At 40.7% G+C, this 21,030-nt stretch overlaps 1 protein-coding gene across 1 annotated transcript in view; it reads right to left on the bottom strand.

Moving 5' to 3' along the window:
• The window catches only part of ARHGAP10 (Rho GTPase activating protein 10), a 262,121-nt gene that overhangs the window by 96,379 nt on the left and 144,712 nt on the right, over positions 1–21,030 (bottom strand). The window contains exons 9-13 of the mRNA XM_038755281.1: positions 17,803–17,909; positions 15,409–15,503; positions 11,154–11,235; positions 6,004–6,046; positions 4,268–4,333 (exon numbers count right to left, since the gene is read on the bottom strand). Of these exons, the coding sequence (XP_038611209.1) occupies positions 4,268–4,333; positions 6,004–6,046; positions 11,154–11,235; positions 15,409–15,503; positions 17,803–17,909 (393 nt within the window). The remainder of the gene's footprint in view (positions 1–4,267; positions 4,334–6,003; positions 6,047–11,153; positions 11,236–15,408; positions 15,504–17,802; positions 17,910–21,030) is intronic.

The raw sequence follows: 21,030 nt of genomic DNA, 5'->3' as shown, positions 1-21,030 counted from the left end.
AGTACAAATTGGCAACATATAGAGACAGTCCCTACCCAACAGTGGGCTCACAGTCTAAAAGGGGGAGACAAAACCAAACATACTACAAAATAAAATAGAATAGATATGTACAAGTAAAATAAATAAAAAATAGAGTAATAAATATGTACAAACAAACAAAAATATCGATTAACCATTAAGGTTTAACTCACTGAATAGGCCTACAAAATCCTTAATAGAATAGAATATCACCTTGGACCACTTTAGCTCACGCAGAGCCCAAGTAAATCAGCACAGAGAGGGGTTTTATGTCTTCCCCCCGTTTTATATTCCACCACTTCTTTTCAAATTTAATGTCATAATCAATGCTGTCTACTTCGAACCAAAGCAAAGACATAGGGAACTAGTTCACACAATCCTGTATCTTTCATTTCCCTGTCCTCTCTCTGATGGAACTGGTAAGCCAGTTGTTGGGTAGGGACCGTCTCTATATGTTGCCAACTTGTACTTCCCAAGCGCTTAGTACAGTGCTCTGCACACAGTAAGTGCTCAATAAATACAATTGAATGAATGAATGACTAAGAGGTAGCAAAAAGGAAAATGAAGTGTGAGGGGGAGGAGGGGAAAGGGAGAGATCAGGGCAGGGGGAGGATAGATAATCCATATACTAGAAAAATCATCACCTGAAGAGAAAAGTTAGCTATAATCATCATCCTAACAGCTACGCCCCTAACTTTACAGGAACAAAGGACTTTCCCTTTTCTATTAATTCATTTCACCCAATTGAAAAATAAATCGCCATTTATAATTTGTATATACATTGTATTTTTTAAAAAACAAACCAAGACTACCAGCGCTTAGAACAGTGCTTTGCATATAGTAAGCGCTCAATAAATGCCACCATTATTATTATTATTATTGAAAAAAAACAAGTGTTCACACCTTCACTTGTCTGGATTTAGAATTTCTGTTTTCCACTTACATTTCTGCAGTGCTTTACACGTAGTAAGCGCTTAATAAATGCCATCATTACTATTACTATTATTGAAAAAACAAGTGTTCACACCTTCACTTGTCTGGATTTAGAATTTCTGTTTTCCACTTACATTTCTGCAGTGCTTTACACATAGTAAGCGCTTAATAAATGCCATCATTACTATTATTATTATTGAAAAAAACAAGTGTTTACACCTTCACTTGCCTGAATTTAGAATTTCTGTTTTCCACTTACATTTTTGCAGACTCTTCCCTGTTTCCACCCACCAAGACTGTCTTCCTTTCCACGCATACTCACCTCACACCCATTGTGATCAAAAGCAATGGAAACTACAGCATAGAGGCAGTAAGTTCTCTGGATACAGCTGGCCTTTATTTTCCTCATTGCGCACGTAACTTGCCCTTGGCAATTTCAAGATTAATGTGCAATCACAGTAAAATGTGTTGCAAGTTTGCTTTTGATGTTTTTTTAAAACCCAATGATAAATATTGCGATACAGAGGTATTATCTTCCATCAGGGTTCATCTTGAGTTTCCACCCAACACACAAATGCAGGGAGAGACTCTATTTAAACAAACTTCTGCAGGAGAACAAATAACCTACAATTCTACTTTAGAAAAAAGAAAAATAGCATCTCCAACCAGGCAAATCAAAGATTGTCACAGCTTATGTATGGCATCTTAAGTTATACTCCATGAATTCACAGCTTGTTTGACTGCTGAATTTGATAGCTGACAGCTTGCTTAGCCCAAAATTTTAATGCCATACCCTAGAAATGAAAGTGAATATTCAAATTTTTCACATATGGAAGATGAAAAAAGAGAAATGCATAAACTAAAAGGCATTCAAATTTAGTTTTCATGATGATGCTTCAAGAAACAGCAGTAAAAAGGATGTTTTAAGCAAAAGATTCTCATTTTGGCTTTGCATAATTTACATTATACATCATCGAAACATTAACAGACTGCCTGAACTGTAGGAAAACACTATTTACTGATATGGAGTTTAACTGAATTTGCAATATGATAACCCCCCTCAAGCTCAGAACCCCAAAGACCTTTCAAAAGTCATCAGGTTTCCTAGGTAGCTGCTCCTAAGATCTGCTCCACAGAAAGAATCCAAAATGAGAATAAATTTTTAAGATCTACAATCCAGGCCTGGTGAAGAAATGTGGAAATTTAGTCGAGGGCCAAATGTAGAAAAGTTTAGCTAAAATGATTCAGTCATTTTATTTCGCAAATTGTTCAGGCACATCAAAACACTCAATATAATTACTAAAGACAATAGCCAAATAGCCAACAGGGAAGATTCACCAAGGTAGCAGCAGCTGGATTGTCATCGCCTTCTTCCATCCAAAACAAAGATGATTTGATCAACTTGCAGAGCTCGACCTGCTACAGTCTATCCCTGCTCCCTGATAGCGTTTTTAAGTGAAATAGTTCATAATATACCAATTAGAAAATGAGCCCTTGAATATCAGAAAGCTGAATTGCACTTGGATTTACACCCTTTACTCACCCCACCCTCAGCCCCATGTGATTGATTGGTTAACCTGACTTGGCTTGCCTACATCTCTAATTCATTTTTAGTCCTTTCTTCACTTGATTCTTCCTCTTCTCAGACATTATTATTATATAAACAATGGCAAGGATAAGAAGAAGGTTGCTGGTTCCACTTTCAACAATGCTCCCAGAAGCCTCTCAACTCTTGCTTTGGATGACGGTGTGCACTCAAACTCAGACAAGAAGAATGCACAATGAAGAACGGCAGCTGTCTCAAATTAAAATTAAAGAATCTACAACCTTGTAACAAACTGACAATGGGAAAATTTAGCAGCTGGAGGACAAAAGCATAACCACTCTCCAAAATTTGTAGTAATCTTGAAATTACTTTGACTAACTTTTCTCCAGCCTCATTAACTTGAATGCCAATACCTTTTGGTATTGCAATAGATTCTTTGGCATTGAAGACCACAGAGAAAAACATATTTTCTTTTTTGTTAGAAAAACTAATATAATTAAGACTTCTTGGGATGTGGTGGAAAAGCATGCTTTCTTTATAAAACATAATTTTCAGTCAACCTGGGTTCTGCTACTTTCACTCTACAAAATAATTTCCACAAACTGCTAGATTCTAGATCAACAGAGCCCAAGGCCTTACTTTTAAATGATCTTTCATTTCTATTTTATCAAGACCTTAAACACATGTAAGACCCTTAATACATGGAGCTGCAGAATTAAAACAAAACAATTTAGATAAGCTGCATTTTAAAAAGATTTTAAGATTTCCACAAATTTTAAAGGAACAGGGGAACAGAAAAAAATGGGTTAGCTAAAACTTAGTTGTTTGCAATCTGAAATGAACATCGGACAGGACTGTTCTAAGAGGACCTGCACAAAAAAGCTTTCCGTGATTTGGCTTTATCATTAATGGGAAAATCCCCAAGTCACAAAGCAACATGTACTTGTCAATTATCTGACAGTCTAATTTCACAGGTGGTGGTCTTGGCTTTATAACAAAGACCTTGTTTTGACAGAAAATACGACTTCATGGCTTCCTTACCCCCTGCATCTTTCTAAGCAAGGTAAAGATGAATGTTTGTGTGTGTGTTTGTGCATGTAATAAAGTTAAACGTTCTGCTCACACGAACAGTTCTTTTTGAGGGAGTGAGAAGGAAAGAGGGCATGTCACAGGATAAAAGGAAGCAGTATCATCTTCTAAAAGAGTATTTCACAAGCTCCAAGACTTGTATTCTGTGGAATCGTTTTCTGCACTACTTAGCTACAGTGGCAGACACCGGTCAAAATCCTTTATTTTTACTCAGTGTCTTTATACAACAAGGCTGAGGAAATTAAAGTTTTGGACGGTGTAGGCTGCAGGTGACGTTCCTTAATTAGGTTTAAGATAGGGTGCCAAATGAGACTAGAAGGTAAGGGTATAAGAAGAAATTCTCCAGTTTAACAACTCCGATGAAAAATGTTTATTTCTCATACACCTCAAAACTCAGCATTGGCCTCCAGTTTCATTACGGTGAAAAGGGAGGATAAGAAAAAGGCACTGCATCACAATACACAGAAAAACTAGCCCTTTTCATGTCACCTAACTCACCTGAAAGCAAAGAGTGCAGGACTATTCACTCTAAATCCCTTAAATATACCCACCACAAACGATGGCATTTATTGAGCACTTACTAAATGCCTAGCACTGTAGATGATTTTGTATCTTTTTGATAAAGGTCTACTGCTTTTATTTAGCAAATTAAAAGATTTGACAGAGGTACATTCATTTTACCTCGGGTTTCAACCGCGCTGATACATTTTCTGAGAATTGTGAATCCCATCTTATCCAACTGGGCACCTGAAAGTAAAAACAGTTGGAAAATGTTAGCAGCACAATTATGCCTGTTTCGCTTCCACTCCAAAATGGAAAAACACACATCCTGCATCCAGCCTAAGTTTGATTTCTCCTTTTAAAAACAGGACATTATGCCAAACTGGTTTTCCAAAACAAATTCCAAGCTTGCCTTACATTGGGTGATCTTAATAGAGATCATGTGCACTCTAAAAGAACAAGACAATATTCACTACTAATGATAACTTTAAAAACTCCTCACAGTTGTGAAATTTTGAATACGATCCCATCTTACTGGAATCTGTGTGTGGGATTATTTGCTTATTTTTCATCTGTAGATATTTTAGTACAATTTAGTAATTTCTAAAGCACACCATTTGAAAAACAAACTCTGAGGCAGCCAAAAATGTATTCTGCCAAGAACTCTTAACAATGTACTGAGGTAGAAAATTTTATGACCTTAAAAGTCAAAATAGGTCAATGGAAAATGCCATGTTTTCCTTTATTAATAATAATAATAATAATAATAATAATAATAATAATAATAATAATAATTGTGGTATTTTTTAAGCCCTTACTATGTGATAAGCACTGTACTGAGCGCTGGGGTGAATACAAGGAAATCGGGTTGGACACAGTCCCTGTCCCGCATGGGGCTCACAGTCTTAATCCCCATTTAACAGATGAGGTGACTGAGGCACAAGAAAATGAAGTGACTTGCCCAAGGCCACACAGCAGACAAGTGGCGGAGGCAGGATTAGAACCCATAACCTTCCAACTCCCAGACCTGTGTTCTCTCCACTGTGCCACAAGTTTGAGGAAAATGTACTTAAATATTTCTCGCACACAGTGAAATGCCTCTGCCCCAAATGAGAACAGAAAAATTACCGTTGGAAACATCTGAGAAACACTCGCTACAAATATAAAACACTCACAAAACCACAGAATAGAAAGATCACAGTCCTAACGAATTGATTTCCTTGAATTCGGACCAATGCCTACTCTGTCAGCTTTCTCTATATTTTTAAAACAATTTAAAGTTAAAGAATATATGGAATAGCACATTATTTACCTAAACCACAAAACTTAGGACATATATTGTATCCCAAAACAAGATCAAGGAATTTGTGCCCAAAAAGTAATCAGCACATATAGAAATGATGACTTGGTCTCTTACTGGCAGAACACTAGTAGGACAGTGGACTCAATCGCACGTTCTCAATCTTGCTCATAGATCAAACATGGGGACCTCACAGCCTATCCAGCTTATTTTATAACAAGGGGTAGTCACTAATTCACTTAAATTAGTCTTATTAATGGAGTATTAAATGGGATGAACATCTAGAAATCTACACTTGCCAAGTGAGGATAAAAAATGAGACTTTTCTAGCCTGTAGTCCAAATTTTTTACCCGCTTAATTTCTTCGTATGTCTAAAATGTCTAATGTGGTATTCTGATGTGGTATCTGAATGTGATTACCCTTGAATGCTCAGGGGCAAAACAAAAATATGAAGCAATTCCTGACAATTTTTTTTCATAAAAATTCAGCATACATATTAGAAATGTTCATTCTCAAGTGATGAACCGAAAAATCACAATGTCATTAAATGCATTTTTCTACTTTTCAAATGGGCAAAAGAGGTATTCGGACACTTAGAAACGTTTACATACTTACGTTCTTCAGGTCTTGGGCTGGCACTATTCAAATTGTGGAACAACTGTAAAAAAAAAGAGTTGAAGTCATAAGTACATATTTATTACTCTATTTATTTTACTTGTACATATCTATTCTATTTATTTTATTTTGTTAGTATGTTTGGTTTTGTTCTCTGTCTCCCCCTTTTAGACTGTGAGCCCACTGTTGGGTAGGGACTGTCTCTATATGTTGCCAATTTGTACTTCCCAAGCTCTTAGTACAGTGTTCTGCACATAGTAAGAGCTCAATAAATACGATTGATGATGATAATGATAAGCAAATACCAGATAACTGGGGCAAAGCAGAGGAGCAGAGACACAGTTCATTCATCAATGCAAAATTGTTCTAACAAACACTACGGAGGTTCAAGCCTCCTGCTGGAACTACTGATTACAATAAGCAAGTAGGTGTGCAGTGGTGCAACACACTTTAAAATACATTTTTTCCCTGGTATTTATTAAGTGTTTACCGTGTTCCAAGCACTGTTTTAAATACTGACTTAAATAATAAATAAATAATAATAATAATGGCATTTGTTAAGCGCTTACTATGTGCAACGCACTGTTCTAAGCGCTTGGGGGGATACAACGTGATCAGGTTGCCCCACATGGGGCTCACAGTCAGTCCCAATTTTACAGATGAGTTAACAGAAGCTCAGAGAAGTTAAGTGACTTGCCCAAGGTCACACAGCAGACATGTGGCGGAGCCGGGATTCGAACCCATGACCTCGGACTCCAAAGCCCATGCTCTTTCCACTGAGCCACGCTGCTTCTCTGACTTAGGTATAAGCTAATCAGGTTAGACACAGTCCATGTCCCACGTGGGGCTCACAGTCTTAATCCTCATTTTACAGATGAGGTAACTGAGGCCCAGAGAATCTAAGTGACTTGGCCAAGGTGACGGAGCAGGCAAGTGGCAGCAGAGGTGGGATTAGAACTCAGGTCTTTCTGGCTCCCTGGCTCTATCCACTAGGCCATGCTGCTTCTCTATATACATGTGCAGTCGTCACCCACACTAGCCAGCCACAAGCAGAACGGGGAACTAGAACCCAGATCTCCAGAGGCCCAGAGCAATATCCTCTCCAAGGACCCATTGTCAGGGCTCCAGTCAGCCAGTGGAAAGAGCACAGGCTTGGGAGTCAGAGGATGTGGGTTCTAATCCCGCTCCGCCATTTGTCTGCTGTGTGATTGTGGGCAAGCCACTTAACTTCTCTGTGCCTCAGTTACTTCATCTGTAAAATGGGGATTAAAACTGTGAGCCCCACATAGAACAACCTGATTACCTTGTATCTATCGCAGTACTTAGAACAGTGCTTGGCACATAGTAAGCTCTTAAATACCATAATGATTATAAGATCACCTGCCAAGGAGAAGAACAACTCTCTCTCCCGTTGCTGTTCAATCAATCAATCAATCAATCAATCGTATTTATTGAGCGCTGCTGAGCTCCCGTTGTTGTTCTCAACTGCTGCGTGGCAAGCCAGAAAGCTGATATAAAAGGTACCTCGGGATCCTCAAATTTGTTCAGCAACAAACACTGATTTATTTGTTAAATCCAAAAGCCCAGAAAATGGCTTTAGTTGGTCTTACTTCCTTAGTGCTTGGAATAGTATGCTCATGGAGCAATAACCGTAGGCAACAAAAGTCTCCTTCGCTCAGACAGCAGCTTTCTTGCTTGCCATCCTAGCAACCTGAGCAAGACAGTCCCTGTAGGTTTACTAATAATAATGACAGTATTTGTTAATAAGAGGATCGTCTCTATATGTTGCCAACTTGATACAGTCCAAGGAGGAACCCTAAATGCATTAAGGAGCACTTGATTCATTTCCAGACTGCAGGCTCCTTGGAGGTAGGAATTTACCAACCCTACTGTACTGTATGCTCCTAAATGCTTAGTACAGTGCTCTGCACAGAGTAAAAGCTCAATAAAGACCATTGTTTGACTGGCACAAACAGTCTACACCTCTGCTCTACACTGGGCTACTACCACAAGAATTTAATAAGGCACACCTCTTCCAGAGACCACGTACCTAAAGCTATCATAGTCTATCCGTCTGGTCACCTGGTGGGGGCTCAATAAATATTTATTACCGGTCCAGTAGTTAAACACTTATTTCCCTCTTTCTACCCCTTGTCAGACATTTTTCAGGCTCCATGTAAAATCAGTTAGGGAAGGGAGATGGGGAGAATGGAGGATTAAAACTTTTACTTTTGTTGCACCCTTACAGAGTTGAAGAGGAGGCTCTAGTGTGGTACACTGTAGTCAGGTGATTGTTAGCAGTGAGAGAGGGGAGTGATCTCAGGACTTAATAATAATAATAATTGTGGTATTTCTAAGCGCTTACTCTGTGCTAAGCCCTGGGTTGAATACAAGTTAATTAGGTGTCCCACATGGGGCTCACAATTTTAATCCCCATTTTACAGAAGCGGTAACTAAGGCCCAGAGAAGGTAGGTGACTTGCCCAAGGTCACACGGCAGACGAGTGGCAGAGCTGGGATTAGCACATAGTACCTTCTGACTCCCGGGCTCACGTTCTATCCACTAGGCCATGGTGCTGCTAACGTTGGACATGGGGTTTGCTCAGCTCTACTGCTAAAGCTAAAAGGGCACTGCGACAGGAAAACTCCATTTGCACAGATCCTCAGAGCAGCAAGAAGACAAAGAGGCCCTTAATCCAAACCAGGAATTGGTTGCAAAACAGATAGAAGTGATGCCAGGATAAAAGGCCTGGCTTTGGCACTGATATAGCCCAGGGATTAGATGCAGTGGGGGAAAAAAACTGACTGCTGAGAAGGCAAACTGTATTCCCGGGGACTGCTCACTACTGGATATGTTGGGTTTTTTTCGATTTAGTCCGTTTGTGGAGCTCTAATGCTCTGCTGACTCCATGATTCTTCCCTTAATGCTCTAGATACTGGAACAACTCCAAAATGTTCCAACCCCCTTCTCAATTCCACCCAGAACTTCCACCCAGGACAGAGCAGGCACAAAGCTGTGCATGAACACAGCTCAATACTGTTCGGCGATGAACGCTTACGGGTTACATTACCTCAAGTTAAGGTAACCTCAATAGCTACGCAATGTCCCGTGATTAGGCTAATTTGGACTAACTTGGCTCTGGGCATTTTCCCTTCTGTTGAGTTTGTGGGAAATGAACCAGTGCTTCATGTTGATATCAAGCTTCTTCGGAAAAAAGAATTAACCAGAAAGGTTACTTCCACAGCTGTGTTATTTTCTCCTTCTCTTTTCACTGTTTCTGGCCGTAGAGTGCACTGAACAAATATCCCCACTCAATGACAGAGGTCATTTAAATAATTGCGTAGGAAACAGCAGCGGGAACTCAAGTTACTGGTCTATTATTCTTGGGCTCACAGAGCACCTTGAAAAATATGCTCTGCCCAAGGTTCTCCGCACAAATATGCAGCTGTGCACTTTATAATGTGAGGTCCTGCCCTTGCCAGTTTATCTTCATGCTAATCGCTTTGTTGTTTACACTGAAGGAGAGGTTATATTACATGTCTTGAAGGTGACACTACCATTAAAAGCAGATCCATTTCTCAATTACTCGCCAGGTGAACGTTTTTCCCTAAGCAAACTGACTTTCTAAAGAACTTCTTTAATCTCTAGGTAGATGTGCCCAGGACCAGCTGTGCATCAGCCTTGATGACAGAGGATAAGACTGAGATCTCAGTCATCTGCATGTTCTAGAAGAATGACAGACCTTTTGAATCCCTGCTAAATCGTTCCAGTTCAAATTTATAAGTAGGAAGAAATATGAAAAAACAAAATACAATTTGCACATGAAAATCAGGCACGAATCTGATCGGTTACCTTTCCACAGTAGTTACAAAACTGCTATATGAGTGAGCAGTAACAGCTTCCATATATAGTAAAATGGCTTTATGACTGGCTACCGAAACTGTGCTGTCACTTATTACTACTATTCTGATATTGTTTATTTCTTATCATTTCTCTTTCTTCTTGTTCACCAGATATCAGGTACTCACATTCTTTACCCCAGAACTGAATGATGAGCAATTGAGAGGATTAGCTCTCTTCCTCCCGTCAAAACCCTACTGAGAGCTCACCTCCTCCAGGAGGCCTTCCCAGACTGAGCCCCCTTTTTCCTCTCCTCCTCCCCATCGTGCCCCCCACCTCCTTCCCCTCCCCACAGCACTTGTAAATATTTGGATATATTTACTACTCTATTTTACTTGTACATATTTAGTACTCTATTTTATTAATGATGTATAGAGTATAGCTATAATTCTATTTATTCTGACAATTTTGACATCTGTCTACATGTTTTATTTTGTTGTCTGTTTCCCCCTTCTAAACTGTGAACCCATTGTTGGGTAGGGACCGTCTCTATATGTTGCCGACTCGTACTTCCCAAGCACTAGTACAGTGCTCTGCACATAGTAAGCTCTCAATAAAAAGGAAGGGAAGGGAAGGGAAGGGAAGGGAAGGGAAGGGAAGGGAAGGGAAGGGAAGGGAAGGGAAGGGAAGGAAAGGAAAGGAAAGGAAAGGAAAGTAAAGGAAAGGAAAGGAAAGGAAAGGAAAGGAAAGGAAAGAAGGAAAAAGCCCTGAAAGGAAAAAGGTGACAGGAAGGGCAACTGTTAGAAATATTTTGCCCTAACACAACTGGGACAGCGGACTATAGGGATGAACAAAGTATCTAGTACCAAAGACTGTGGTACTCACACTGCCCTCTTGAACTTTTCTCTACATTTCTCAACAGACATTACAGTAAAATTAACAGTAAAATTAAGTAACAATAAAATTAAGATCAGTGATTAGTTCCCTCAGGAGGAGTCAAAGACTAACCAAATTTTTCCTATTGGGATGTAAAGATACATCCCAGGGCTACACAGCAAATCAGCAAGAGGAAACTGGAATAGAACTCCAATGTAAACTAAGAGTAGGGCTCTAGATTCTCATAGTCCAATGCCATACTTCTGTAGTCACTATTGTTCTGGGTCAACAGTCAATTCTTCAGAAATGAAACCTTGCACCAACTTTCTGCGTAGCCAAGAACAATATCAATTGTAAAACATGGATGTAATTACGATCACAGGTAATAATAAAGTATTTGAAAGGAGGAAAAAAGACTTTCAGGATATCCTTACAGCTTCTTTTCCACCTAGAGCTTCCATCCACTGCTTCCTCTCTTCTTCTGAAAAAGCCTGCATGGTTATTGGAATTCCAGGTCTGTAAAAACCATGAAGAAATTTGTGTAAGTCATTGGCAAATGAACACAGACTCATTTATGCTTTCTCTGTTTTCTTAAATGCCTTTCTTTGGCAACCAGGGTTATAATTAACTACTCCTAAATTCAACTCACAACCCAAGAAAAATTTCACCATTTTTTTCTTTTAAAGGAAGACGTGGGGAATGACGAGGTGATTTGCATTGGCTTGCAATGATCTTTCAAACTGATGAAACAGCTTTTGTTGTTTATTTGAAAAAAACAAGCAGCACAGTGCACATTTCAGAAGATTAGAAACTAAAATGGATGATGCATCTGCACATCTATCTCCCTTTGTCACAGATGATACGTTTCTTTTAAAAGAGAGTATTAATTCTTGAAATTTTTTTCGCTTTACAGTGAGAGCAAACTGTAATAAAACCATAGCAGGTCAAGCTAATAATCACAGCCCTTCTTATAACCTGCATCTCATCTCCTAAAGCCCTATGCCAAATATTAAGTCTTCCCCCCAAGACCACAACCCATCGGCACTATCCATGCTACCCAAATGATGGTGCAGAGGCTCTCAGAAGATAAATGTTTTGCCCAGGGTTAATTAGTGAACAACTGCCGCAACCAGAATGGAATTAGTGGTTCCAGCCAGTTATCCTTTATTATAACTTCAAAATTGGCATGGAAAGGCCCACTCATTAATCCCCAGCCCCAACCCAAAATAGCCCGATGGTTGTGTGTGTTTTCATTTCTCTTGCTCTTTCATCATCCCCTGCAATTTATTTGTCAAACTTTCACACATCATAGTTGGCTTTTACCATCACTTTCGCACTATGTGGTTGGGAATTCAAGCCCCACTTTTCCCAGGATCCTTTCGGTGTAGGAATCGAGGCAAAACGCCCAGACCGTCAAGCTGCTGTAGACGGAACCCCCTTGCTTAGATCTTAAAACTTTGGCCCTTCTCCTTAACAACCCATGCTGAGCTCCAGGGAGTGGATTAATTATGAGAAAAAAACCCCGCAAACAGCACACACATTTGCCTTTGCGTCAAAGAAGAAATAACAGATTGCTGACTTGGAGGGGGAAGGGGGTCGCCTGTTCTCAAAGACCTTCCCTCCAGACCAGATGAAAATAAGAGCTGGAAAGAAAGCCCTTTAAAATCAGGCATTGCCAACTTTCGTACAAATGGGATGACAGAGTGGAAGGGAAAAGGAAGTCCACTGGCTGTAGTCGACCTGCTCCGAAAATGGAAAAAAAATAATCATTCAGAGGATGCACTACGACTAACACGGTGTGCTCCCCAGGAGTGATGGATTCAGTTACCAGCTACAGGTTCAAGGCCTGGGGTGGCCAATCTTAGGACTTGGAAAATTTTCCTGCTTTGCCACAGGCCCAACCGGCAAGTACATCTCCCACAGTAAACTGTTCATTTACAAACATATGTCCATCCTTTGCCTTCCCACTCCAATCAATCAATCAATGGTATTTGAGTGCTTGCTGTGTGCAGAGCATAAGAAGAATAATGGTATTTGTTAAGCACTTACTATGTGCCAAGCACTGTTCTTAGCACTGAGGTGGATACAGGTAAATCGTGTTGGACACAGTGTCCCTGTCCCACATGGGGCTCACAGTCTCCATCCCCATTTTACAGATGAGGGAACTAAGGCCCAGAGAAGTGAAGTAACTTGGTGCAATGGGAACATGGTCACTTTCCCCAGTAGCACACACCCAGTTACCTGGACTGTTCTCCGTCCCAATGGGTTTGCTAAATGGTTCAACATACATAGCCAGGAGTGGAACAGTACATTCTACAATCGACTGGCTGCTTCACTCTCACAACATTTCTAGCAAGGGAGAGGCATACCATTTAATGGGCCTGAGGAAGGAACAAGGAGTTATGGACCAAAATATCAGAAAAATTCAGTTGCAAGACTAGAATCCACTCAAATGTCCTGTTCTTAGTTCACTAAACCTAACTGCCGTCAATAGTGCATTCCATTAGTTCACCCTTGAAAATAGTCCTGCACCCACTTGTCCAAGTGAAAAAATTGCTTTTGTCTGGAGTCTAAAAAACAACCAAAAAACCCCAACAACAACAAAAATACCAACCAGTGTATCTGCGGGGAGGGGGCACCAATTTTTTTTAAGTACATTTGTTCTGGTAAATTTGCTTCTACTTATTAAAATCCTTCCCATGTTATTAATTCAGTATATTAATTCATTCAGTTATTAATTCATTCAGTAATTCAGTGAGAATTTCTCATGGAAGCAAAAAATCTACTACAAATGAGGATGCACTGAGCCTCGTGCCAAGTTTTCAAATTTCAAGCTTCAATTTTTGTTGTGCGTTTTCCACAAAACTTCCCCCTGTCCTCTAGCGATGAACTGTTAACTGTTTTATTATCCCAAAGGGGCAAAATGTTTAAAAGTGTGATATGCACTGTACCTAACACACTCTGTGTGAGCACCTTCTACTGAAACTATCTGGCCATAGAAGGAATGGAACTGGGAAGTGGAATCAAATTTTAAGAAAAAGAAAAAATAAACAGTGATCAAAAAGAGGATGAAGATTTCCTGAGAAAGATCTGACGACTGCTTTAATCTGTCCAAGAAAGGAAATAAACTGAAAATAAAGTCAAACTAGCTGAAGACTGTAAGCTAGACTTTAAGCTCGTTGTGGGCAGGAAATGTTATTATATTATACTCTTCAAAGTGCCTAGTACAGTGCTCTGCACACAGTAAGTGCTCAATAAATACGACTGACTGACTGACCTGTACCCTTCACTTCTTCTAAACTAATCCTCCAACTGTATCAATTGTCCAGGGAAGCTGCATGGCCTAGTGGAATAATGAGCACAGGCCTGTGAGTAAGAGGACTTGGGTTCTAATGCTACTCTACAAGTGCTTAGAACGAGTGCTTAGTACTTGTACATATCTATTCTATTTATTTTATTTTGTTAGTATGTTTGGTTTTGTTCTCTGTCTCCCCCTTCTAGACTGTGAGCCCACTGTTGGGTAGGGACTGTCTCTATATGTTGCCAACTTGTACTTCCCAAGCACTTAGTACAGTGCTCTGCACACAGTAAGCGCTCAATAAATACGATTGATTGATCGATTGATTAACAGTGCTTTGCACATAGTAAGCACTTAACAAATGCCATCATTATTATTATTATTATTATTATTATTTGCCTGCTTTTACGATCTTGGGCAAATCAATTAACTCCTCAAGGTGTGAGCATCCTTCTCTGAGAAATGAGGATTCAATACCTGCTCTCCCTCCTTCTTACCCTGTGAGCTTCATATGGGGCAGGGACTGTGTCTGACCTGATTATCTTGTCTCTATCCCAGTGCTTAGTACAGTGGCTGGCACAGAGGAAGAACTTTAAACAGCACAATTATTACTATTAGCTCACATTCAACTCTTCTGTTTTCAACCAGCTGCTCACACTCTCCTCCCATGATTGCAACTCCCTCCCTTTAAAATCCACCATACCCTGGCCCACCTCATCTTCAAAGCCTCCCTAAAGAGCCGTCCATTCAGGATACTAATCCAACTCCTTTAGTGATGACACCCAATCACTTTATTCCATTAATTCATATTTTGCTGACTTTCAGTTTTTTGGTTTGATGTGTCTCCTCCTGTTTCCATTGAATGTATACAATGTAACTACTTGTCTTCACCCATTACACTGCACACTTTGAGACAGCAGGGACTAATCCTCCTTTCATCCGACTCCCAAATACTAAATAAGCCATCAAGAAGATTGCTCCACATCTCCACATTGATGTGGAGATTCCTCCACATCAATCTCCTCCAAGAGGCCTTTTCCAACTAAGCCCTCATTTCCCCTACTCCCTCTCCTTTCTGCATCACCCTCGTACTTGGATTTTTACTCGTTATTCCCCTAGACTGTAAGCTTGTTATGAGCAAAGAACATCAGCTAATTCTATTGTACTGTATTCTCTCAAGCACTTAGTACAATGCTCTCTCACATAGTAAGCGCTTGATACACACGATCGATTGATCAATTTGTGGCTGAAGTGATGATAGCACAGCGCTAAGTCTGTGCTGCAGCTCTTGTAGGTACTGAGTTAATGCTTATATCCTTAATGCTTTGAAAAATGAACAACATTAAACAATATCAATGTCCTGTCAAAATGCTAAAGGTGCCTAAACTTACCGATCTGATGTTTCTACATCAAAACAGAATCGTCTGTCAATGGAATCCATGGGCCTTTTGGTACACTCCATGAGACTGAAGATCTCTCCATCACCCTGTGAAATAAAGAGTTTGAAATAAAGTTAATACTGCAACTTGGCCAATTCAGTGATAATAATGATAATAATAATAATGGCATTTATTAAGCACTTACTATGTGCAAAGCACTGTTCTAAGCGCTGAGGAGTTTACAAGGTGATCAGATTGTCCCATGTGGGACTCACAGTCTTAATCCCCATTTTACAGATGAGGTAACTGAGGCATAGAGAAGTTAAGTGACTTGCCCAAAGTCACACAGCTGACAATTGGCAGAGCCGGGATTTGAACCCATGACCTCTGACTTCAAAGCCCGCGCTCTTTCCAATGAGCCACACTGCTTCTCTCCGTGATGCAGTCTGGGTCACGGAGCAGAACGTGTCTAAATATTCTCAACAGAAATGACCCCAGAATAAAACATACTATGGATGCTAAAATGATTCTAAATACCTAATCAGGTCCCTGTCAGTTTCATGATTTATATATCCTGTATATAACATATCTGGCCAATTCATAATTAGTGGTTTCAGCTGCCATCTACGTGTGTATTACCATACATTTACAAAGTCATGCCTTTATCAAATAGAATATTTTCAGAAGTAGATTTTCTTGAATTAATTTTTTTGATTTCTTTTCCAATATTATTTTAAAATTCTAGTTTGTAATCTATTCAAGGATGGCCAATATGGTCCCAAAATGGGTCTTGGGCAATTTTTCTTCTTAAGTCGCCTATTAACCAGGAATATGAGGTTATATGACTTACAAATCCATCTTCCTCTATTAAAAAAAAACAGAAAGAATCAAATGTGCAATCAAACTGCTGCTCCAAGTCTCTTATATGCAATTATTTTCAAGGAGTCCCTAGTAAATCATAGCTTCATTTGGGTTGGGAGATGAAGGCAAAAGAGTTGAGAGTTCAGCAATGATCATTTTACAGAAGGAGATATGTGAAGGGATTTCTGAGAAGTCCTCAGTAAAGAACAACTGTAGAAATAGTTGGGTGCTCGGCCTAAAAATAACAATAATACCTCACATCTATTTGGGGTAATTTTTGTTAATCAAAATGATCGATTGCAATTTTAAGAATATCAACGGCATTTACTGGACATTGTAATAGGTACTGAACACTTGCCAAAGTTCAACGGAAGCAAAACAGCCTTCCCTGCCCAAAAGGAGTGCATACTTTAAGGGAGGAGTCAGACACACAAAATGATTTACAAATAGTAGGAAGAGGAAGAAGAACAAGGATGAAATAGATAATATATCTGGCCTACTTGACGCCTGAACTAACCCATCCTATTTTCATCAGGCCCACATGCCTTACAAGTAGAACGCTTAGTACAGTGCTCTGCACACAGAAAGTGCTCAATAAATACGATTGAATGAATGAATGAATGAGAGTCTACCCCGACTCGGAGTGAAAACGCCTAGAAATGCTCAAATGTGCATACATTTCTAATGGAGGCTTTTTTTGTTATTGCTTCTCTGAATTATCTGAGTGACAAACTTCTAGTTTCCTTGAACTAACATTATTTCAAAAAAACATCTTTTTTTTAAAAAAAGGTATTTGTTAAGCCCTTACTATGTGCCAGGCATCGTACGAAGCACTGGAGCAGGTGCAAGCTAATCAGAACCGTCCATGTCCCACGTGGGGCTCACAATCTTGATCACCATTTTACAGAGGCCCAGAGAAGTTAAGTGACTTGCCGAAGGACACACAGCAGACAAGTGGCAGAGCTGGGATTAGAGCCCAGTTCCTTCTGATTCCCGGGCTCGTGCTCTATTCAGTAGGCCATGCTGCTTCTCGTTACTTTCCAAAGCTCTCTACAGCATAAGTCAAAAACAATCCAGGCTTTTATCTACACTGTGAATTGAAGCAACCCAAAAGACAGCTGCCATTTGCACCAGTAAATCAATTTATACCTGTCCTCAGCTTCGATGTGTATAAATACATTTTGACTGAACATTCAATTCACGTAATCTGCTTTCATTGTGAAGATTTTATGTCTGTCTTCTTGGGGCCAGGGACCCCATTTCATGCTTCCAATGTACCTTTCAAAGTGCTTAGTAGACTGCGCTATATTCAACAGGCGCTAAATAAATACCATTACTACTACAATGGGGAGAAATTGTCCACTTTACCATGTGTTTTCACCCCCACACAAAAACCTTATCATTAAAGCTAAAAATACCATGTAAAAAGGCATTCTAAGGGGAAAGTTACCCTTTTAGTGATAATGGTATCTATAATAATATAATAAAATGTTGTGACTGAAATTACTTGCTTAAAATGTAATTTAAAACAAAACGTGCTCTTACAGTTTTCCCACCGGATCTGTGTTCAAATGGGATCATGGTGAACTTCTTTGCAGGTTTTCTATACATGCAGTAGTGTTTCACCCAGCTAGAGCCAAATGGGGCAGGTCCTGCAACAAAACAAAAGGTTAACTTCATTTTCCACCCAGGATTGAAGGCTGGAACAATTCTGACATCGAGGGATCACATGGTTTATCAGTGACAACTGGGAAACAGAATAAAAAAAGTCAGAATAACTTTTAGGAAATTAATCTGAAGTTGATGTCACACTTATTAGTCTTTAATATATCAAACTGAAGATGTAGAAGTGTATCAATCAATCATATTTATTGAGTGCTTACTGTGTGCAGAGCATGTACTAAGCACTTGGGAGAGTACAACACAAAGGACAGTAGACACGTTCCCCGCCAACAGTGATCTTACAGTCTACAGGGGGAGAGAAATGGGGCAAATTCTGGATATGTACATAAGTGCTGTGCAGCTGAGGGTGGGACGAATAAAGGGGACAAATCCCAGTGCAAAAGCAAAGAACAAGGGAGAGGAAGTAGGAGAAATGAGGGCTTAGTCAGGGAGGCTTCTTGGAGGAGATGTGCTTTTAACTAAGTTTGGAAGGTGAGAAGTGTGATCAGAAGGGGGACAAAGCTCCAGGCCAGAGGGAGGATGTGGGAAGGGGGATGGAGACGAGATAGAAGAAATAAAGAAACACTGGGTAGGTTGGTGTGGGAGAAGTGAAGTGAACATGCTAGGTTGTACTAGGAAATCAGTGAGATAGGATAGGAGGGGCTAGGTGGTTGAGTGCTATAAAGCCAATGGAAAGGAGTTTCTGTTTGACACGGAGGTCGATGGGCAACCACTGGAGGTTCCTGAGAAGTGGGGAAACATGGACTGAAAGTTTTTCTTACACAAATGATCCGTGCAACAGAGTGGAGTAGGAACTGGAGTGGAGAGAGAGGCAGGGAGGTCAGCAAAGAGGCAGATAATAATAATTATAATAACAATGATGATGGCATTTGCTAAGCGCTTACTATATGCCAAGCACCGTTCTAAGCACTGGGATAGATACAGGGTAATCAGGTCGTCCCACGTGGAACTCATATTCTTAATCCCCAGTTTTCAAGGTGGGTTTGGATGATAAGTGTTAGCAGTTTGGATGGAGAAGAAAGGGTGGACTTGGCGATGCTGCACAGGTAGAGCCAACAAGATTTGGTGGAAGATTGAATATGTCGATTAAATAAGAGAGATGAGTCATGCGTAATGCTAAGATTACGGGCTGTGAGACAGGGAGGATGATGGTGTTGTCTACAGAGGTGGAAAAGTCAGGGGGAGGACAGTGTTGGTTGGGAAGATGAAAAGTTCTGTTTTGGACATATTTAGTTTGAGATGTCTCCGGGATATCCAGGTACAGATGTCCTGAAGGCAGGAGGACATGCAAGACTGCAGACGAGAGAGGTAAGGTCCAAAGAGATTAATTCGGGAATCATCTGCTTACATAATCTGCACCTTCACCGGCCGCTCATTCTCAGTCTTCTTCATTGGCTCCTTCACTGCCTCCCACCCCCTAACTGTGGGAGTCCCTCTGGGTCCAGTTCTGGGTCCCCTTCTATTCTCCATCTACACCCACTCCCTTGGAGAACTCATTCGCTCCCATGAGAAGCAGCATAGCCTAGTGGCAAGAACATGGGCTTGGGAGCCAGAGGTCGTGGGTTCTAATCCCGGCTCCGTCACTTGGGCAAGCCACTTAACTTCTCCGTGCCTCGATTACCTCATCTGTAAAGTGGGGATTGAGACTGTGAGCCCCATGTGGGACAACCTGATTACCTTGTATCTACTCCAGTGCTTAGAACAGTGCTTGGCACATAGTAAGCACTTAACAAATACCATAATTATTATTATTATTATGACTTCAAAAGCCACTTCTACGGCTGGCTCACAAATCTACATCCCTAACCCTGATTTCTCTCTATCTCTGCAGTCCCACATTTCCCCCTGCCTTCAAGACTTCTCCACCTGGAAGTCCTGCCGTCACCTCCAACTTAACATGTCTAAAACAGAAGTCCTTATCTTCCCACGAAAACCCCGCCCATCCTCTGACCTTCCCATCACTGCAGATGGCACTACCGTCTTTCCTGTCTCATAAGCCCATAACCTTGGCATTATCTTTGAATCCTCTCTCTTATTCAACCCACATTTTTAATCTATCACTAAATCCTGTCGGTTCAACCTTCACAACGTTGCTAAAATCTGTCCTTTCATCTCCATCCTAACTGCTACCACGTTAATCCAAGCACTTATCCTATCTCACCTTGATTACTGTATTAGCCTCCTTGCTGAGTTCCCTGCCTCCTGTCATTCCCTACTCCAGGCCACACTTCACTCTGCTGCCGGGTTCATTTTTATTACAAAAGCTTTCAGTTCATGCTTCCCCACTACTCAAAAACCTCCTGGCTGCCCATCCACCTCTGCATCAAACAAAAGGTCTTAACCATTGGGTTTAAAGCACTCAATCACCTTGAACCCTCCTACCTAACCTCACTACTCTCCTCCTACTACTACTACTAATAATAAAGATGATGGCATTTATTAAGTGCTTATTATATGCAAAGCGCTGTTCTGAGCGCTGGGGAGGTTACAAGGTGATCAGGTTGTCCCACAGGGGGCTCACAGTCTTAATCACCATTTTACAGATGACGTAACTGAGGCCACTGAGGCCCAGAGGAGTTAAGTGACTCGCTCAAAGTCACACAGCTGACAATTGGCGGAGCCGGGATTTGAACCCCTGACTTCTGACTCCAAAGCCCGTGCTCTTTCCACTGAGCCACACTGCTTCTGTCAACTACAGTTCTCTCAACTTCTCTCAACTACTACAACCCAGCCTGCACACTTCGATCCTCTAATGTCGACCTGTTCACAGTACCTCAACCTAATCTATCTCGCTGCCGACCTCTGGCCCACGTCATGTCTCTGGCTTGGAACACCCTCCCTTTTCATATCCAACAGACCGTTACTCTTCCCATCTTCATAGCCCTATTGAAGGCACAGCTCCTCCAAAAGGCCTTCCCTGACCAAGCCCTCATTTCCTCTTTTCCCACTCCCTTCTGCATCACCTAGACTTGTTCTGTTTCCTCACCATGACCCCCGCAGCCCCACAGCACCGACGTGTATAGCTGTAATTGAATTATTTACATTAATGTCTGTCTCCTCCTCTAGTCTATCAGCTCGTTGTGGGCAGGG

Source organism: Tachyglossus aculeatus, chromosome 12, assembly GCF_015852505.1.
Source record: "Tachyglossus aculeatus isolate mTacAcu1 chromosome 12, mTacAcu1.pri, whole genome shotgun sequence".
Classification (NCBI taxonomy): domain Eukaryota; kingdom Metazoa; phylum Chordata; class Mammalia; order Monotremata; family Tachyglossidae; genus Tachyglossus; species Tachyglossus aculeatus.
This window is presented reverse-complemented; position numbering and strand designations above follow the sequence as displayed.